At 38.1% G+C, this 19,760-nt stretch overlaps 1 protein-coding gene across 1 annotated transcript in view; it reads right to left on the bottom strand.

Moving 5' to 3' along the window:
• Positions 1-19,760, bottom strand: part of LOC124163752 (neurogenic locus Notch protein-like) — a 117,276-nt gene that overhangs the window by 63,577 nt on the left and 33,939 nt on the right. Inside the window, exons 9-15 of the mRNA XM_046540832.1 lie at positions 17,877-17,999; positions 17,335-17,460; positions 12,692-12,817; positions 11,632-11,763; positions 8,219-8,341; positions 5,535-5,663; positions 1,717-1,845 (exon numbers count right to left, since the gene is read on the bottom strand). Coding sequence (XP_046396788.1) covers positions 1,717-1,845; positions 5,535-5,663; positions 8,219-8,341; positions 11,632-11,763; positions 12,692-12,817; positions 17,335-17,460; positions 17,877-17,999 — 888 coding nt within the window. The remainder of the gene's footprint in view (positions 1-1,716; positions 1,846-5,534; positions 5,664-8,218; positions 8,342-11,631; positions 11,764-12,691; positions 12,818-17,334; positions 17,461-17,876; positions 18,000-19,760) is intronic.

Genomic DNA, 19,760 nt, shown 5'->3' with positions numbered 1-19,760 from the left:
CTGTCGTCGTTTATCTCTATCCACTTGTGGTACTCGTCCTTTATGATGCAATTGGGTCGTGTGATTTTCCTAACGTTCCACTTTTTCTCATTCTGGGTCGTTCTCGGTGTTGCCTGCAAACAATCCTTCTGCATATGTCCCGTCTGCTTGCACCGGTAACAAATTCTCTCACGGGCAGCTACTCGGCACTCCCTAGCGAGGTGCCCCTCTTTTCCACAATTGAAACAAACGCCCTGGGTAGGCGTCCTTTCGCCCCTCACTTCCTTGACCTCAGCCCTCTTGTCAATGGTCACAGGAGGTCGATTGTGAAAGTTTGCCCTATCTCCCAATTTGGCCCTATCAGTGACACTCTCGTATCGTCTTATCTTGCGTAATAGTCCTTCTACATCTTCAAAGTCGCACATAGTCAGCAGCTTCACCAGTTCCTTATCCCACATGCCATTTAGAATGTACTTGATAAGGGAGGCTTCATTTACTTCACCACGCCTAGCGATAGTCTTCATCGCGTAAACATATGACTCATGCGTCTCGCCACGCTGCATTCTTCTCTTTGTAAGACTCAAGTGCACGTCGGCTTGGTCCTCCACTGATGGGAAACAATATAATAGTCCTTTTTTGAACGCCTCCCAAGAGTGTACTTCCTCGGCTACGCTATTCAGCCATAGTTTCGCCGCTCCGCGTAACTTACTAACGGATTGGGCTAACAACATCGACTCGTCCCATCCGTAGGCTGATGCAATGCTCTCTACTCGCCTGACCCACTGTACCGCCGTGAACCCCAGGGTCAGCGAAGGTTCAAACTCCGGCAATAATTGCTCTGCTATTTCTCGATAACCCACCATACTTTTCTCAAGAACTAACGATTGCCCATTTAAAAGCTCTCGTTCACGTTCTAGAAGTTTCCTTTCTCTCTCTAGCAATTCTCTCTCGTGTTGCAAGAGCGCTTGTTCCCTCTCCGCTGCGCTTCTAAGGACGCTACTCTCTCCGACAGGATACCGCCAATTTCCCAACGACGGTTCTCTGCCCTTAGTAGGCCACACGACAGTAGCCTCGCGCGGTTGCTCACCGGGTCCTCTTGCCTGTATATCCTCCTTAGCCTTGTCTCTCGCGGCAAACGGCGTCGACGCAGGCAGAACCCACTTGGCGGTAGCCTCTCGGTGCATCTCACTACGCTCCCTGGCCACGCCAGCCTCGCTCTCCTGCTCTCGACATGTTCCCGCCAATTCAGTCGCGTCCCTTCCTTCCGCAGAATGGACCCCGTTGAAGCTACCTACGCGACACTCGCCATCCCACGACGCATTCGTCGGACTGGTCATTGCTACAACTAGAACCACACTCTCTCACCTTACTCAGTCCGCACTGGGGTTTTTGATGTTCTATCTATTGATGGCTGGATGTGCACGAACAACTCCACCGCAGCTCGCTGGTCAATCCCACTTCTGAACTGTGAGGTAGAGGTTTATTAACAGAGGTAGCAAGGATTATTACAGCACTCGAGTGGTACTCCCTTAACAAAACTCGCAACGTCTCCCTACACACATTCCGCGCGACTGACTGCGCGTCACCCTCCTTACTGGCTCGACCGTCCGAGTTCTTTGGCGTCCCCCAGAGGGGCAGCACCTGCCGGACCATTTCGAACAGCCAGTTGATGACACATATAAATCTTTAGTAAAATAAACATTATTGTTACTGATTAAATTTCAACGCTTCACTTACTTTGCAAACACTTGTCAAGGGTGACAGAAGGAACATATTTCTCTTCATCGCAGTGACATGTGTGATCCTTGTGATAACAGTAAGCGTGTTCAATGCAGGATTCATTCCTGGAGCAGGAGGTGTGGGCATCTGAAAGGAGGGTACAATTATTTAGATGATTTTAGTAACACACTCAGAGGTGGGTATATTACCACCATTTTTACTTGAGAAAAATTTTTACGGCAAATTGTGGTCACATATAAGAAACAAGCTGTAACCTTCAATTAACTATGCATTCATTACTTTTGACATAAACAATGAAGTAGGACTATACAAAAAAGTATGGAAATAGGAACAATAGACTCATTAATACGAAGAAACTTATTACGAAGTTCTCGTTTTTACGAAGCAAATCAATTGCTGGTCCCGAAGAAATGGCTAATCCAATCTATAGTAAAAGAAATGGTATTATGGAATTTTCATTATTACAAAATTATGAGCCTCAGTCCCGGTTACCACAAGAACTTTATTATTAAGGTCCACAGATAAGCTGTGGCATTTAGGAGGATGAACACTATGCTTAGTAATAATCATTGCGATACATTCAAGTTCTCCTCATGCACTGCAGCCAAGAGTATCAATTACAGTTCTTTCTTCAGTAGGCTATACCACAGTATCCATGTAACATTACTTACAGTAAACTCTCGATAATATAAAGTAGGATATTACGAAGTTTTTGATAATATGTGGTGATATTGTGGTCCCGGCAAAAAGCCTATGGTAAATACATGGTGGGATTCGATTATGCACCCATGCCTCGCTTAGAGCTAGGGATGCATTCCTTGGCATCTTTGCCCCACACGAATTTGAGTTATATAAGAGCAGTTTAATGCCCTACTAGTATTATTTTGAGATTATCTTTATGTCATATGCTCAATACCTATGCTGCAAATATTAGTATCTTCATGTGAAACCTTAAATGAATGTAGTTGATGTTAAATGAATGGAGTTGGATGATGTGATGCACTGGCATAAAGGAACTCGCACTTTGGCACTGTCTCAACAGAGAATCAATTAATCTGTTGTGAAGTCAGTGACTGTTCAGCCTTTGGCCCATTCTTCCTTCGCCCAGACAGTGAATTATTTTCGGTTCAAGCAGTTCATCACAATTGTGAGATACGTATGCCAATAATTGTAATGCAGAGTATCTAAACAATTAAATAAACTAAATACAGAGAATAACTAAAATAATAGAATTATCACATTAATGCACTAATTAAGTTCATAGAAAAATGGCTTCATCGGTTGTGGATTGGCATAGTGATTGACAAAGAAATGCTTTGCATGATTTTTACTCAGTTCAGCGCTCATAAATTGTTTGAGTAGTTGTTGTTAAAGTAAGGAAATTTAGTGAAATTTCGATGCCTTGTACAGATTCATCAACATTATTTAATTCAACTGCCAAAGTCTAGAAATGCATGTCATTCGTATGTCGAGGGCTTACTTTATTCGAGAAGATGTTAACCCTCTATTGCATCATGCAGCAAACAAGGAGTTTGTGTTTCACACACATGGATGTGCTTGACACAGTATGATCATGACATTGGGAGGACGACAAGGAACAGCCGAATTAATACAAAGAGCAAGAGCTAGGCATTCAAAATTATTTTTTCCCTTGGATCACTTTTCAAGCATGTGATTTCAGAGCCTAACGAGACCAGTTAAATTATTTTGTAAGAAATTTACGTATTTAGTCAAAAAAATTCTAGAGCGTGCCATTACATTTTGTTAAAATGATAAGAAGTTATTGTCATTTCATATCCATCTTTCGTCCATTGGATTTCCATTGAACCATCACTGGAAGAAGCAGTTGCTCTACAGCTTAATTACAGCTACATTTTATTTAGTTTTCCTAGGGACGGTCAGATCAGATACTTCGGATCCAAATATCCGCAGAAGACATCTGATCTGGATCCAAAATTTTAAATAATGGCTTCAGTGAATGCAATGCCCCATAAGGGTGGAAAGAATTCAGATTCTATCTTCGATTGCGCCGTCGCATGCGCTTCTTTTCCTACTCATGAACCGTTTTGTTTGAAAGCTCTTGCAGAGGTTATGTAAGAGAATTTCAGCCATGGAAAATAAAAATAGCAAAATACGACTGGCACATAGTGTGACTCTTCCCAAGAGATTGAACAATCATTGAGGGAATCTCAGAGTCAGGTATTTGAAAATGCATTTGGATCCGAAAATATCCAATCCGAAAGATCCGGCTCCGAAAATCAGGGATCCGATCTGAATCCAAATCCGAAAAAAATCCTGGATTCGTCCATCCCTAGTTTTTTCAAAATTATATATGTTTATGATTGAGGGCGTGCTGAGATTAATGAATTTCAGCTGCATTCTTCTGTTGATAAAATCAAATGAATGTTCTTGTTTTTTACCTATTCTGCAGACTGGCTATAAGTATGGGATATTGAAGAGACAAGAAATTTTTGCAAGGTATCTATTTTTGCAATGACTCCTAAAAAAACGTTCTTAAAAATTTCATTTTTACAAGCCTCCAGTTTTCCAGTCCCGTGAACTTTGTAATAACGAGAGTCTACCATATTACCATGAATTTATTTGAGGTAAAACACCATGGGATAATACAGTCCTTTTTGAAAATTATGGTAATCCTCAAGGAATTAGGTACATACAGTAAAAACTCTATGTAGTGAACTTCTTTTCATCATAAACCTCCATACTTCATACCACACCTACGGTCCCATCAGATTTACATGTAAATTTATAGGCAAACCTCTATGTAGTGAACCTCTTTACCTTGTAAAAACTCCATACTTCATACCAAGGATACACGCCCGAGACAGCCTAACTACCTCCGCAAATCGTACCGAGATAACTAGAGACCATTAATGCAGCCACGATTATGTATATGGACTGACATATTCAGCGATAAATTTTTCACCCTTTTTTTTCTTATACACCTTTATTATGTTGTAATTTTCACGTTAACCATTAGTTATGGCCATTTTGTTCCATATGAGAGCATACCTAACAGTAAATAAGAAAAAAGATATCTAACTATCCTAATCATTTTAAGTGACTGTTGAATTAAGAGAGATCACATCGTTTTCTCCTGAATCATGGTAAAAATCACGTGATGGCGCTCACTTTGTGTTATCATTAAATAATAAATATACGTTCACTTATGCATGCATGTTTATTTAAAAGCATAAATTTAATGGTTTAAAAGACAGTAGTGCCTTTCATTTCCAAAGGATATGAAAAAATGGTGCCTATCACAGAAACCTCTCCATAGGGAACCTCCATAAATCAAATTGCCTAAATTTTGTCCACTACTATGTAAAGAGGTTTTGCTGTATATGTTTTGAACTCTTAACCATCCAGATGGTTACATCAATAATGCCCAAGGTCCGGTTCACTGCCTTTGAAAAGCATTATGATCATATCCACGTGCATGAGTATTCTTTTGCTGCTGTCATTAAAAGAAAAACTGAATATTGTACAGATGACCCTAATTCAGCTATCTCTTCAACTGAAGATATTATTTTTATATGAAAGCAAGCTAGAATATCCACTTTTGTTTGTTTTGCTTTTCCACTAGTTGATTCTCTCACTCATTATCAGATGAGGCTGAATGGAATAGTACTTTCAAAAAAAATATAATACCACTCGTATCACTTAAACATGGGATACTTATCCAGTAAAAAATTTGGAGATGAGACTTATCCATTAATGTGGATAAGTAAAATTTAGCATTTCCATATAAGAAAAGTTTGAAAAACAATTTTGAATTTTTTCTTAAGAATACTTACGAGCCAGACAAAGATCATCCTCAGCAGATGGTGAATGATCAGGAGTACACTGGCATGTGTCTCCGTTCATAGGGGAGCAATATGCCTGCGCAATGCAGGAGCTGTTATCTGCACAGCCAACGCCAACCTCTGAAAATTAGAATGAGACAAGTTTTCAAAAATTCAAGAGGATATTAAAATGAAATGGCGCTGTTTGAGTGATCCCCACACTACAATGGAATGCAATAGACTTGGATAATACATTCATGGGAGTATCAGCATAAATCAACTTATAATTTGGGGTAGAATAATACCTGGCCATTACTGTTGGCTGCACCCATAGAGCTACCTCCGGGAAAAAAAACTTGGGGGTTAAGTCCGAAATGTAAAGCTAATGCCTGGTCGACAATGAGATGTAATAAATACACAGTCAGGGAGGCAAAATGCCATTCCACAATGAACATGGGGAGCAAGGCACCTTAGTGGATAGAGTGCAGGCCAGCTGATCAGAGGGTCCTGAGTTCAAAGCCTCGACGAACCCTTCAAACACACTCAAATAAAATCCTTGAAGTACAAGATGGCCCACAGAAAGAAAGTCCACCCTAGCCAGAATGTGTGACACAGTAGACTCTCATTAATAATAACAACCTTGTTACGAATCCCTGTTGCCAAACCTCGCAGTGCAACCCTGTTTTCCAAGCCTCGCAGTGCGCGACCACACTCCTTGATCACGGATACATGTCGCGCAGCAGCTGCAACCAGGGCAACTTGTGCAAGATACGACTATGTGGCAAGGTGACTGACAGTTTAGTTTACGATGTCGAGCAGTGGTTATGAAGCATTCGTTCAAAAAATCATGCACGGATAATCTGCAACCCAGATAAACCGCAGCCGGGCAACCGGGAGACTGCTGTATGTTGTAAATAATGCATCTAATAAAAACGTAGGATTTCAGCGTTGCAAAAAAACTTTGGTTCAAGTATTCTGAGTTTTTTTATTACACCTTTCCACGCGCTTCACGATAGACGCGAGCATTGTGGAGGGCCCCCTATATTCGCGGCCCTAAGTGATTGCTGACCTGGCCAGACTGCCTCTGGTTACAGTTTCACTGATTCTCAAGCTTAGAAAGCCAGAATCAGAACCGAAGCCTAAAAGCATTAGAACCAAAATACTTGGGAGTAAAACCCTGTTTTAAAACTTTACTCAAGCGTAACATCATAAAATAAAATTAGTAAAAGTGATATTTTGAAACCAATCACTAAAAAACTTGTATGCTTTTTTACATGCCAGAAAAATTGAATCTATTCTTGCTTTTGTTAGAACGTAGGTTTCCGTGGTCTGCTCTCTGCATTTCTTCAGGCAGGATAGCCAGCATAACTGTTGTCTATAAACAAGCTGACATGGAAGAAAACCCTGAAGAAATGCGGAGATCACTCTTGCTTTTGTTGGATGCTGGTGACATATTAATCAGTTGGTAGTCAGTGTCTAAGCATGCGTGGGTCAAGTAGCTACTTGTTGGCATTGCTCCCTTTTTCTCACCAACCTCATAATCTACACCAAATATCAACTATCAGCAGCAAGGAATTTCGCATGTCAAAATAATTTTTGAAAAAAATGATAAATCGTTAAACGCATAATAACATAATAAGCCTTATTGGCAATATTTAGATAACAAGCGTGCTGTGCTCGCTCCCAGCGGGCTTCCCCCGCTTTTTTCAATGCAGGTCCACAGAGGGATAGGTGCGTTTCTAATTTTGTAAATGTAGAAAAAAAAGGCAGGGTCTTATGTACAAATTTAATTGGAATGTTCATGTACAAATTGAGGTCAGAGGACCTCTTTAAACACAACATTGGAAGTAATTACACTATCCTCTGTTAAACGCACATGATGACTCATACTTACGTATCAACAGGAGACTTGAATGTGGAATCAGCCGCATTTTGATAAAAGTTATTTAAAGAATGCAAGATATTGTTGCAGATGAACAAATGTATCAGTTTGTGCGCTGTTTACGTCAGGAATATTTACAGTTTTTTTTTATTATTTAAAAACTGATTTTAGGAAACAATAGCAATATTTAGGAAGATATGCCGTCACACGTTCTGTGCATTTTGGTACCTCATTTGTAGAGTTTGGTTGCGTATAAGTTAAGAAAAAGGTATCTATACAGTAGAAATAATACAGAAGATATCTGACGATAAAGCAATACAAGGAGATGGTGCATGCTGTTGATAGTTTCATGCTCATTGTGCAAAGATAAATCATTCAGAGTACATTTAGTATCAGCTTGATAATTTGTGTAAAAGTGAATCCATCGGTGAAAGAATAGATAAATAAATAAAAAATGTAATCTTCTTTGAATTTCCTAATGTAAATTATGGAGTTTAGAAAGCCCACCTATAAGATGGATAAATAGTACAAGCCCTCAGCCAGCCATGCTGTTAGCTTATGACATACATTTTCTCTGATGCCATGTCAGTATTCTCTGACTTTTCCCTGATTTCACTTTCCCATTTCAAATTTCCTCAACTTTTATTGATTTCCCTGACTTGTGACAACCCTGTCTTAGGGTACCTCCTCCAAATGAATCCCCGCAAAATGCATTATCCTACCCCAAATAAGCATTCCAAAACAAATTTCTGGCATTAGCCCAGTTACAACCTTTCTGTGGCAGGCTTCATCAAATAAAACAAAAAATACTTACGTGCCAAGCATTTTTCTCTTCCACTTGATGCAGTGTAGTGATCCTTGCATTTGCAAATTTTTTCAAGGGTACAAAAGGCATTGTCTATGCATGAATCATCTCCTTTGCACGGTTCATCAATATCTGGAAAAAAAACAGATGGTTAAAAGAACATTAACTACTGCAGTGTGTAAAAATGTACATAGATAAAGCACAGAAACATTCCATATGGAAATTTTTGAGTCAGCTGACATTATTTGGCATCATGTAATTGCCTCTTTATGTAAAAAATAGAAGCATTCACTCAGAGCGAGTGAGTGGAAGAAAGCCCTTACTTATAAATAGTGACTAAAATTTCCTGTGATACATAGATTAAATTCCATTTCTATAAAGCTTTGACAATATCTAGTATAAACATTTTTAATCCTTTCAAGTCCATGAGACTATCCATCAAAATTAGGATACACAATATGATAAAAAATGTTTTCAAAGATGATAAAACAAAAATGAACATCTTACTATAAGTTGGCATAACCCCAGCAAAATCACACCAGGATTTTCACAAAGATAGTACCTACATCAAGTCTATTACATCATATGTATTAAAATTTGGTTAGAAAATTTCTTATAATGATAAAATATTCACATCAGTGAGTACAGTGAAACCTCAATCTATCGTTTTTCAGGGGGATTGACGAAAAAAACTATGGACGCAGGAAAATTATCAATGCGGGAATGTTTGGCTAGGTTGCCTATGTCCCAGGAAACACTGAATTTTTGCAAGTAATTATGATATTAATTAAGGGATCCAAACAAGATTTGAGCTGATTACAGGAATATTAGTGCTTTATTGAAACACTAAGGTCATATTGTTGAAAGCAGCAAGGAATATAAGCGACTTATATCCCTTTCAAATATCCTAAAGGAACACGCCACCTTGCTAAAAAACTGTTTTCACTCCACTCAGCATTTGCGCTGCTGTTGTGGATTTCTATCTGATATAAAACTTCTTATCCATGAAATGCCATTTGAAGTACACGTATTTACGAGAGCAATGTGCAAGTTATGCATAAAACAACCGCTTTCGCCGACGCAGTGATTGGTTGTGAGATGGATCACAAAGGTCAAAAATAGTTTATCATTTGAAATGTTCCTTTCTAATAAATATATTTTTCATATGATTTAGGCAATGTGTAAATCGTGAACAATGTTGCGTTAATTGTCAGCGGCATGCCTGCCTGATCCTCAGCTTCATCCCACTTCTTGTTGACACCAGGTATCTCGCTCTACCCCTACTCCTGCCGTCACGTGCTAGCGGACAAACCCGAGGTGTTGAATTACTCACAGGCACCCTACTAGCCCGGATTCTTTTCTTCATCTTCAATTATTTTCAGTCCATCTTTATAGTTCTCACTTGTTTCTTTGGAAGGGCCATGGTCCAAAGACAAATAAAAATAAAACTAATAAATATGAAACCAGACCTTATTGAACCCACATGGAAAACACTCGCTGGTTTGAAGTCAACCCACCCTGGGAAGTACAGAACCACTCGCAATGAAATTTTTTTCCTATGGAAAAGGCAGCTTAACCACTCATTTCTAACAATAAGTAGCGTAGCTCTATATGAGCAGATGAATTCAGATTGCTAGTAGGGAGAAACAAAATATTCTGAGAAGATATCGCTTCGTTAGCAACTCTGACAAGTGAACCTTGTAGCATAACTCGTAAATTGTAACCTGATGTCCCATTTTCGAAAAAAATGCCGCATCAACTGCAGAGAAGCTCAGCTGCTAGGATATTGATTGATATTCACCAGAAATCACCATCGTTATATTCCAACTATTTCCTTGCTTAAACTGCTTAAATGACGTTAGAAATATGTCATGTTTGGTATCATTCTAATTTGAATTACGTGCACATTACTAATATTTAAATCTAATAAAAGTATAATACCAATTGCCAAAAATCATGTTTAGACACCTTTTGGGCTAATTGGTGATTCATGCAGCAGTTGACCTCCAGAAAAGGGGAACTTTGAAGCGAGTCGGCTAACAAAAGTCAGCAGGCAAGAAAGGGGGAGGCACGAAGCATGTTTCTATTGTTCTCATGTAACTTAATATTTTCTTTTGAAGCTAAGGTCTTCGTAACACGATCCCGGCACGAGCTGGGACCTTTTGTTTGATTTTGGAAGAGAGGAAAGCTTCAGTGGGGGGGGGGGGGGGTGAGGGGGGGGAGTGCTGAATGGAGGGAGATAGCGGATCTTGGGAAATGCGCTAATGTTATTATCCCACGGCACTCAGCTTCTCCCTATGGTAGTTCAATCTCCTGGGGAAGATCCAAACTATGTGTCTGTCATTATTAGCCGCAAATAACATGTTGTAAACACTTTATGTCTTATTTTCGTCAAACGATGGATGCAGGAAAATTATACGACAGGAACGCGATCTTCAAACAATCAATGCGGGAAAACGATACTTAGGGGAGCGATAGATACGTGGAAAAAAATTACTATTTCTTCATGGAACTTTATTTGGGGCCAGGAACGATGGTTCCACTGTATAAATATCAGCCTTTTGACATGTACGCTCATTTGAAAATGATTTATCTATCACTCTGTGAAAGAATAAAGCTTTAATCAACAGAGCCAAATCAACCTTGATAGGTGGAGAGAAGTACGGTTGAATTAGCCTTGTTTCAAGCTTAGAGACTTAATATGGCAGGCTTTTTTCAAGCCTGCAGGTTCCAGCTTACTTTGCTATGTAGGAAGTGATTTGACTCTCCCCCATCCCACACATTTTATCCTCTAACTCAAGAGCAGGGAAGGGCTTCCTCATTTACTACACCAGCTATCCACTTCCTTTTCTAGCCAATGGTGGTGATTTTGCCATGTGTCGTAATGCAATAGAGGAGGAGTAAACAACCTTTCCTCATTAGCACTCAATTAGGAACTTTTCTCTGAGCAGAAGAGCATGTGAAGGTAAAAAGTAACTCATTTTCAGTACTCACACATCAATGTGCTTTAGAATAAACTGACCTCCCTCTGTCTCAAGTCAAATGGACAAAATGCACGGCAGTAGTACTTCACTGCCTGCCATAGTTTATTCTCAAGTAGGTGACAGATTCGCAGAGGTCTCTTTATTTTACAGTCTATCACAATCTAGTGGGAAGTGGGTCGTGGATCGAGCATGCAACCAGGTGGGTACAGCATTAGGCTACTGGTCATAGGGTCCTCGCTTGAAATCCTGGATGAAGTCTCCAGACATTCCCAAACAAAGTACTACAATTGCTAGGTGGCACAGGGAAAAAAACTGGCCCCTACACTGGTGGCTAAGTGATGATGGAGCTCAAGCCTCACCTATCCAAATCAATCATCATTAATAAAATACATATATTAAGCATTATCATAATATATATTATACAAAAATAATTCTTACGTGACAAACAACTCTCCCTATTTTCTGCCTCCGTGTATCCACTTTTACAATGACAGGTCTTTCTTCCATCTTCCAAGGTACAAACAGCATTCAAAACACACATATCATCTTCCGTGCACCTTCCTCCCACATCTTTAAGAATATAAAAACATAAAACATGTATGAGCAATCAAAGGTTCAATACAATGAGAATATTCCTGAACCACATCTGTAAGCCCAATAGAGATTTGAACACAAGATGAGGTAGTTCTATTTATTCAAATTTTTGATTAATATTTTTAGGATCGTAAGCCAAATAAAATTCTAATTGAGCTGTAACTTCATTTCCAATCATTTAAAATAATGGAGACAATTGATCAATCAAATAGAGTAGAGATTATCTGGAAATGAAATCTGCCCCCGATAGATGGATTGAAACAAGCCTGTTTTTTATTGCAAATGTTACGCCATATTTCATGCACAATAGGTTTCTGCTTCACCATTATGTGCATACCTGCATTTTATTAAAAGAAAGCACACCCACAGAACCACATAGATAAAAGCTGGAATATGTACCTACAGGGTATATTTATAGTTTTATCAGTGAGCTGTTAGATTTGGTTCTTAGATAAGTTTGTTTATTTTAAAACATGGGTTGCTTTGAATTTATAATAACATATGTAGTATAAATTTTAATGAGTGTATCTGTAAAGTCTCCATCCAAATCATGAAATTGAGATTATAACAAAATGGTAGTGTGCTTAATTCTATGATAATGAGTCATTAATACTGGCAATTAATTCATATTTATTACATTTTTCCAGTCAAAGTCATTACAGAATTACAAACATCATAGTAAAGCAGACATGGGTAAGAGGGGCACTTTTATAAATAGCTGCCAAATTGTTATTTTTTGCATTGACTAAGCATTTGAAGTGTTTTTATGCAGTTAAAATCTTGCAAAGAGAACTTGGGAGCTCAAGGGGAAAATATTTCAGAGAGCATTCAAAACTTTTCAATTTTCTGCAATTAGGGTACCTGGGTATGCACACAAGAGTTCAAAATCTACCACCATACTTACAGGTTGAACATCTTCCATTGTAGTCACTCGGAAATAGTCCACTGTTGCACACACAAGTTTCATTTCGTTCGTAGCAATATGCATATTTAAAACAAAGGCTATTATTTGGGCAGTGAGTTCCAATTCCTAGACACAAAAGAGATTAATTGAACAAAGAAATTAGGATTCTACACTAATCATTGACATTGCATTCTTTACTACTTTTTAGCATCATATTATGAGTTTGTGGCATTAGCCAAGAACACCATATTTTCAGAGAGGAAAATTGTGGCATAGAAAAAGCTATTACAAACACCAGAATTTGATTTCATAGACAAACCCCATTGGAAAATTCTTATAAGAAAATTTCCTATCAGAAATTGGGCATTTTTGGGCAAATTTCTGATAAGAATTTTTCTATAAGAAAATTTCTTGTCAGAAATAGGACGTTTTTCTTATAAGAATATTTGTTGTACGATTTTTCTTATAAGAAAATTTCTTATATCTATTACAAAATGTTATTTATAAGATATTTTCTCATGGAAATATTTATGATAAATGTCATATCATCATGCTTAAATCACTTTCGCAAACTTCTATAAAAAGCTACATGAGATTTACATCCCTCCTGAGAGTACAAAGTTACCATTATACCTAATTTTTTCCAATGGTGTAATGGTGTTTCCAATTTTTTCCAAAATGTAGGTGCCTATATCTGGTACACAGCAAACCTAATGATTTCCCATGTACCAAATGTAGATGTCTATCATTAGTGTGCATCAAGCAAGGACATTCAAGCTCTGTAAAGTTCACCTGACGGGCCAGACAATGCGAGATACCATAGAGGTCCTTCAGGTAATAGGTTCTGCAAAGGGTTAATGTCCCCACATGCTAAAAGAAACTTAAAGCAATGAAACCTACGATATCCTAGAATAATGGACTGATAATAGAATATATGACTTTGGCAATCACTACACTAATGAAATATAAAGGAATTACAATATGGAATATGATTTAACCTGGAAAATTGAAGAAGCAAATGAAATAAAATTCAAGTTTGACTTGGGATACTTCAAGAAATTATATGGGAAGGAAAAGGAAAAATTGATAAATCAAATACATACGAGCAATGTTTATTTAAGATACCGGAGAGAATGACCACATGAAGATTCTACATGAAGATTTGGATAGATAATGAAAGAAATAGACAAAGTAAAATGGAATTTGATGCCATTTGGAGGAAAGGACATGTAAAATATAGCTAAAAATAAGTGCAAGATTTAGGGAAATTAATAGGAATCCCAGAAACACCGATTGAGAATAATAGTTGATTTATTTTCCATAAAATAATAACAGTGCAGATGTTATTTAGGTTTACTCATACAAATTCATTCTCATTCTCTTCAGAGAGGACTAAATCACTCACATTTTCCATTGAAACACTGTTTTCATTAAAACTCCCACTTATATTAGATATGCCACAATCTGAAAAATATACGTGTATATCTAAATTAATGATGAAAAGTTTAAAATTCCACAAAACTGTCTGTTTAAGGTAACATGATTTTAGGAATGCCAGTTTTGTAAGACTTACCAAATGAGGTCAATGCCATATTTTTGTTAGGAGCACACGACTTATTTTATTAAACTGCTATCACAAAAACATGGTGAATGATTAACATATAAAAGCAATACCTAGCAACCTAACAACCAAACAAGGTTTCCATGGGAACCGTATCCTGCAACGTATACAATCGTAGTATACATTGTGCATATTTATGGCCCATATCGAACTTCCATCCGTTAAGTAATCTATAGACTCGAAACAGACAGATTTTATAAGTCTATAATTTTTTGTGTGCTCTCAGGGATATATATTAACAAGTCTCATAAGAAGAATCCTCCACTTCTTGGAACCATTTATGTCAAATACATACCATGCTGAAAACACCAGAAAATTAGCAGAACATTACTTAAAAAAGAGTTATACATAATTTCCAAAAATTATCTTATGTAGAATTCCTTAAATAATTATCAGTTGCCAGCATAAGTTATGATGACATGCCTGCTGGATAAAAACTTGAAAGGTATGCGACGCGTACAACATTCTTATAGAATTTTAAGAAATGCAGAGTTCTTATACGAATTTCTGTAAGACTTATAGAATCCTATAAGAATTTGTGTAAAACTTATAAGAATTTTCCAATAGGGCCTAGCCTTAATTCTTAGCTGCGCCCCTGCCGGCGGCTATATTCTTATTTTGAAATTTAATCCAAGTAGACTGGATATTCTAGTGAAAGAAAAAATGTATACGGCTCCCTTAGAAAGTCAATTATGGAAATTTTTTCATAAAAACTAGGGAAAAACTGCGACATGTCGTTATTGCAGTAAATTTATCATTACGTGTAGGAATACCACTAATTTACAAAGCCACGTGAATCGGACGCATTATGATATGATGAGAGATGAGGTAAAGCTTACCATTTGTTTGGCATTATCTTCATTTGATTGTATCAACTTGGAGTATAATTGGATACTTCAAAGGTAAAATAATTATTCTGCCTGCACATAGTCCGTAGCACTGACTGTCAAAGCAATCAATTATGCCATCCCTATTTTTTGATGAATAGATGCTACCAATCAGATAACCATTTGATACGATAAATCAATTACAATGGAATTTCGCCCATCTCTACGTTGAAGATCTTGTCGGAATTTTGTTTGCAGCGCTCATGGCGGAAATTGAGGTAATGGTATGATGTCCTAACGGTGGCCCAATGATATTCCATTTTGCAGGGCCATCGTTGGGGATTTCCGTTGGGCCAACAGCATAAACCGTTTCGTTGGGCCGACGAACAATATCTGCGTTGGGCCAACAGTGGAATTTGGTAGGCATATCTACCCACAATGAGCCAACCATGACAACGGTTCCCCAACCGAAGCCCAACAGTCAATGTTACTTGGGTATGGCTATGGGTCAAAACCATTATGGTGCCATAATGGCAATCCAAAATGGCCACAATGGCTAGCCACAATACGGCCACATGGTGGCCTTAATTGTTGTGTTGACTGGGAAGTGCTCGCATGGATGCCTCGACCTAGAACACCTGCTCACCCAGTATCCCGGCAAAATAAATTTGCCATGTGTGAAGCCAAACTGCTCATCTCTGATATTGCACAACAAACATGCTTCTGTGGACAGCAAATTTTCAAACACGCTAAAATAAGCTCTCCACTAGAATTTCATGAATTGGAGCTGTAAGAGGGCTCGTGATGGTGTGGTGGCTAGAATGTTGACTTGCCACACCATGGGCCTGGGTTCAAATACCAGTAATGCCAGAGAATTTTTTAGAGACTGCCTGATCCCTGCTTGATGCTTTGTGGAGGGCACTTCAAATACAGCACTCTGTCCATCTCATGAGAGGTTGAGCACGGTTGCTATAGCACCTTTCATTAAGAGCATGATAATGTCTATACGTCCAGTGGCGCCGACTCCATGGTGCTTGAGGGGGCCCAAGCCCCCTCAAAAATTCGTTATGGTTGTGAGGAAAAATGTGTAAGGCTTGTTGATTTTCCCCGGAGTGTCCAGATATCGAGATTCGAGTTATAAGGGTTCTAATTTTGATCATACGACTCTTCTAAAATGCTTCAAAAACTTAAAACTCACTACTTAAAAATTTTCCGGGGCAAGATCCCCGGTTTGGGCCCCCCCAAAATGTTTTGTAAGTCGGCGTCCCTGGTCTATACCAGGTTTCTCTGAGCCCTTCTCTCCCTATACCCTATTCTGCAGCGCAAATGACCTTAGCTGTTCGTTGCCTCTTCTAAATTCCATACCATACCATATGGAGTAGTAAATGACATGTCGCCATGCCATCTAGTAATAAGTATGCATTCTAATGTTAGCTCACCGCATTCGCTGAGCAGCCAGAACAAGTGCTCTAAACCAATTGGGCACACATAAGACGAGAGAACTCCACCATCTCGAAAGGGTTGATTAACAGAATGATTTAAGCCATTGTCGCATTCGCCAGAACTGCCCATGGTGGATACAATGTACATAATCAAATTGAAGTTTTCTCAAGAACTCCAGTAAGGCACCGCAGTGCTAGCTATACCACTGCTATGTATGGCTGACGATGAACTTGGCAATTTGGATACCAATGGCGGTACAGGCAATCAGTTTCAATGTTTTTATTTGCTTGCTTTCATACACATATGGCTTTGTTGATGAAGGAGATTATCTATGCTTGATATCAAAATAAGATCTTTTTCTTACATCAGGTCATTAATCAAACTGGCATTCCCAGTGCATGCGAAAATGGCCTAACAGTTTTATTCATCCTTTATGAAAAAGTGAATCTGGGTAGTAATGACGGAGTAATTGTCTGAGTGGCTTGAGTAATTTTATCGCAAGTATGTAGCTTTCTTTGAGGTACTCTGATGGCACATTAAAGCATAATGATTTGGCCTTCATTCCAAATGATCCAAATGTCCACTTTTATTCATTGCATCTGCTTGTTTACTTAATTTTAATGAAGAAAACCTGTATGCAAGGAAGAGTGACTCTGAATTTGTACCTGACGATACCCACTGTTGGTCAAAATTGATGGTCAATTAAAAATAAATAAACTGCAGTGTTACTTGGCAACACATCCCATACTCACTTGCAAGGCAGATATCACCATTAGGAGAGGATACGTACTTATCAGTACACTCACAGGTCTTATTCTTTCCTCTGCAATCTGCATTTTCAATGCATTCATTACTTTCATTGCAAGGCATACCAGAATCTGAAAAATTAAAACGTCAATGACCAATTATCCAGCCACTAATTACCCTGTTTGCAGATTATCCATTTTTTTTCTCCTTCCTTAACAGCTATAAAATTATTTCACAGTTTAAATTGTGCTGCTCAAAATGAAGAGGAAACAAAAAAATATGCTCAATATTTAGAGTAATTAGAATTCTACTAGTCTTTCTCAGGACAAGAAGAAGATAGTGTGATGTATAGTAGATACAAATATTAAAGTGAGGACCTATTTGTTCTAAGGCAAAAAAAATCTTCCTTTCGTTAGCTGATTATACCAATGATACAGGTCATTGTCACAACTGATGAAAATGAAAGAAATGGAGCATTTAAAAAAATTCAATGGAAGTTTGCGTCTGAAATATATTTCCTCACATCCATACCAGAATCCATACTTACATGCCTGGCATATGGTACTGTCTTCTGATGGGCGGTAATTTTCATCACATTCACAAAATCTATTTCCATTACAATGAGAATGGTCCAAGCAAACATCATCATCATCACATGGAGCACCAATTACTGGAAAAAATATGGCATAGTTTCATTCACAATATAGGTAACTCACAAGAGTTCAAAATGGCATCAATCAAAAAATGTTTCAGTGTAAAGCCTAATATGACAATCAGCTCAGCAATCAGCAACTCATTTTCTTAATTGCCTTCAAATCTGAGGTTCTCTACCTTGAAAATATAAGGGGCACAACCAGACTTTTCAAATATGTTCTGATAAAGATAGCTTATGCTAAGACAAACATCCCCATGAAACCTAAGAAAAATTTTGTTTTTCAATTCCAATATCGAGAACACACAGCACGTTAGGCCTAATTTTTCTAAATGTCAGTGAAGGAAATACAACCAGAAGAGCATACACAAACTATTTGCATTTCGGAAGTTTCACAAAAAATATCGTGAGTTTGCTTATGCTTCTCGTTGGGAACTCTTACATATATAGGCTAATCCTCCATGACGGCACAAGAGCTGGCAACTCACTTTTTCCAACAGAGCATCATCAGAGATAATTAGCCTTAATAAATACATTATGTAGATATACCTAATTCTTTCACATCAATACAAACGAAAGCTTGTGTTATAGAAAAGCATGAGATGTATGCTGCACATCTTAACAGTTAATTTTAAACAAGAAAAAGGTACTTCTTAATGGTAATTAGGGAAACATTAGAGATCATCCAATCAAGTAATTCAAAAAAAAGTAAGACAAGCACCAACTGGAAGGACCATTTAGGAGGATTGCCAAAAATTTGGACCAATTATGGCCCTCTAAAGAGATTAGACTTCTATAAAAAATGGTGAAATTTGTAATCCAGGTAATTTGAGCTGAAGATGCCAGAAGCAGGGCCGGATTTACCGTAAGGCAAAATAGACACATGCCTAGGGGCTTCGCAGTCCAAGTTGCAAGGTCCCAGTCAGTCAGTCGCAATCAGCAATGATCTGTACTGAAGGCACCTCAAAGGGCACCGCCGTCATCAGGCTTATTATGTGGGTTGCGTCTGCCTGCAGGTGCCCTCTTTGCTAGGGCTTTAAATGTGCTAAGTTAGGATTATAGCAGAACTTGAACTTCAATTCCGTAATTAATGAATTTGCCGAAAAGAAACAAGAAGGAAACTTTAGAAGTAGTTCCTATTGTGCTTGAGGCAGGCCCTGTTATGTCTTCATTCATGTTTTTAATCTGCACTTTAATTTCTCTAGAAGATAATGCAGGCAGATATGCATTTGGCCACATTCGTATTGTAGAGGCTTTGTTCAATTGAAAATGTAGTTCGCACCAATGCTGTTCATGCGTTTTAAAATTAGTTAATTTATATTATATTTCGTGCTACCCCAGACGGCACAGAATCCTCCGTATCTTATTCGTATGCAGATAGTATCCATTGATAAAAAGCGACGGAGCGGTAGTCAATGGATACTATCTGCATACGAATTAGATACGGAGGATTCTGTGCCGTCTGGGACCGCAGTTCATTCAGTTACAGCAGTACATAATGTTTTTATTTTTGAAGGTACTCTTCTTTTTTGTTGCATAAATTAAGGCTAGACAATATTTTTGTGAAGGGTATTCTTAAAGTTTTTAGTTGCATAAAAGTTAAACTGTTTCACATAGTTTTACTCCAAGCTGTTTATTAAATTGAATGTTCTTATTTAATTGATTATTGAATTTAAGTTGAATTTTCTCTGTGTAAAATTTCTAGCATGAACTTATGCTGTCAGCCATGTAAATATCTGTGTATTCATTTTTTTCCGAACTTTACCTCATCCGAGTGGC

Source organism: Ischnura elegans, chromosome 8, assembly GCF_921293095.1.
Source record: "Ischnura elegans chromosome 8, ioIscEleg1.1, whole genome shotgun sequence".
In the NCBI taxonomy this organism is placed as follows: Eukaryota; Metazoa; Arthropoda; class Insecta; order Odonata; family Coenagrionidae; genus Ischnura; species Ischnura elegans.
Note: the sequence above shows the minus strand (reverse complement) of the source record. Positions and strands in the feature narration are given on the sequence as shown.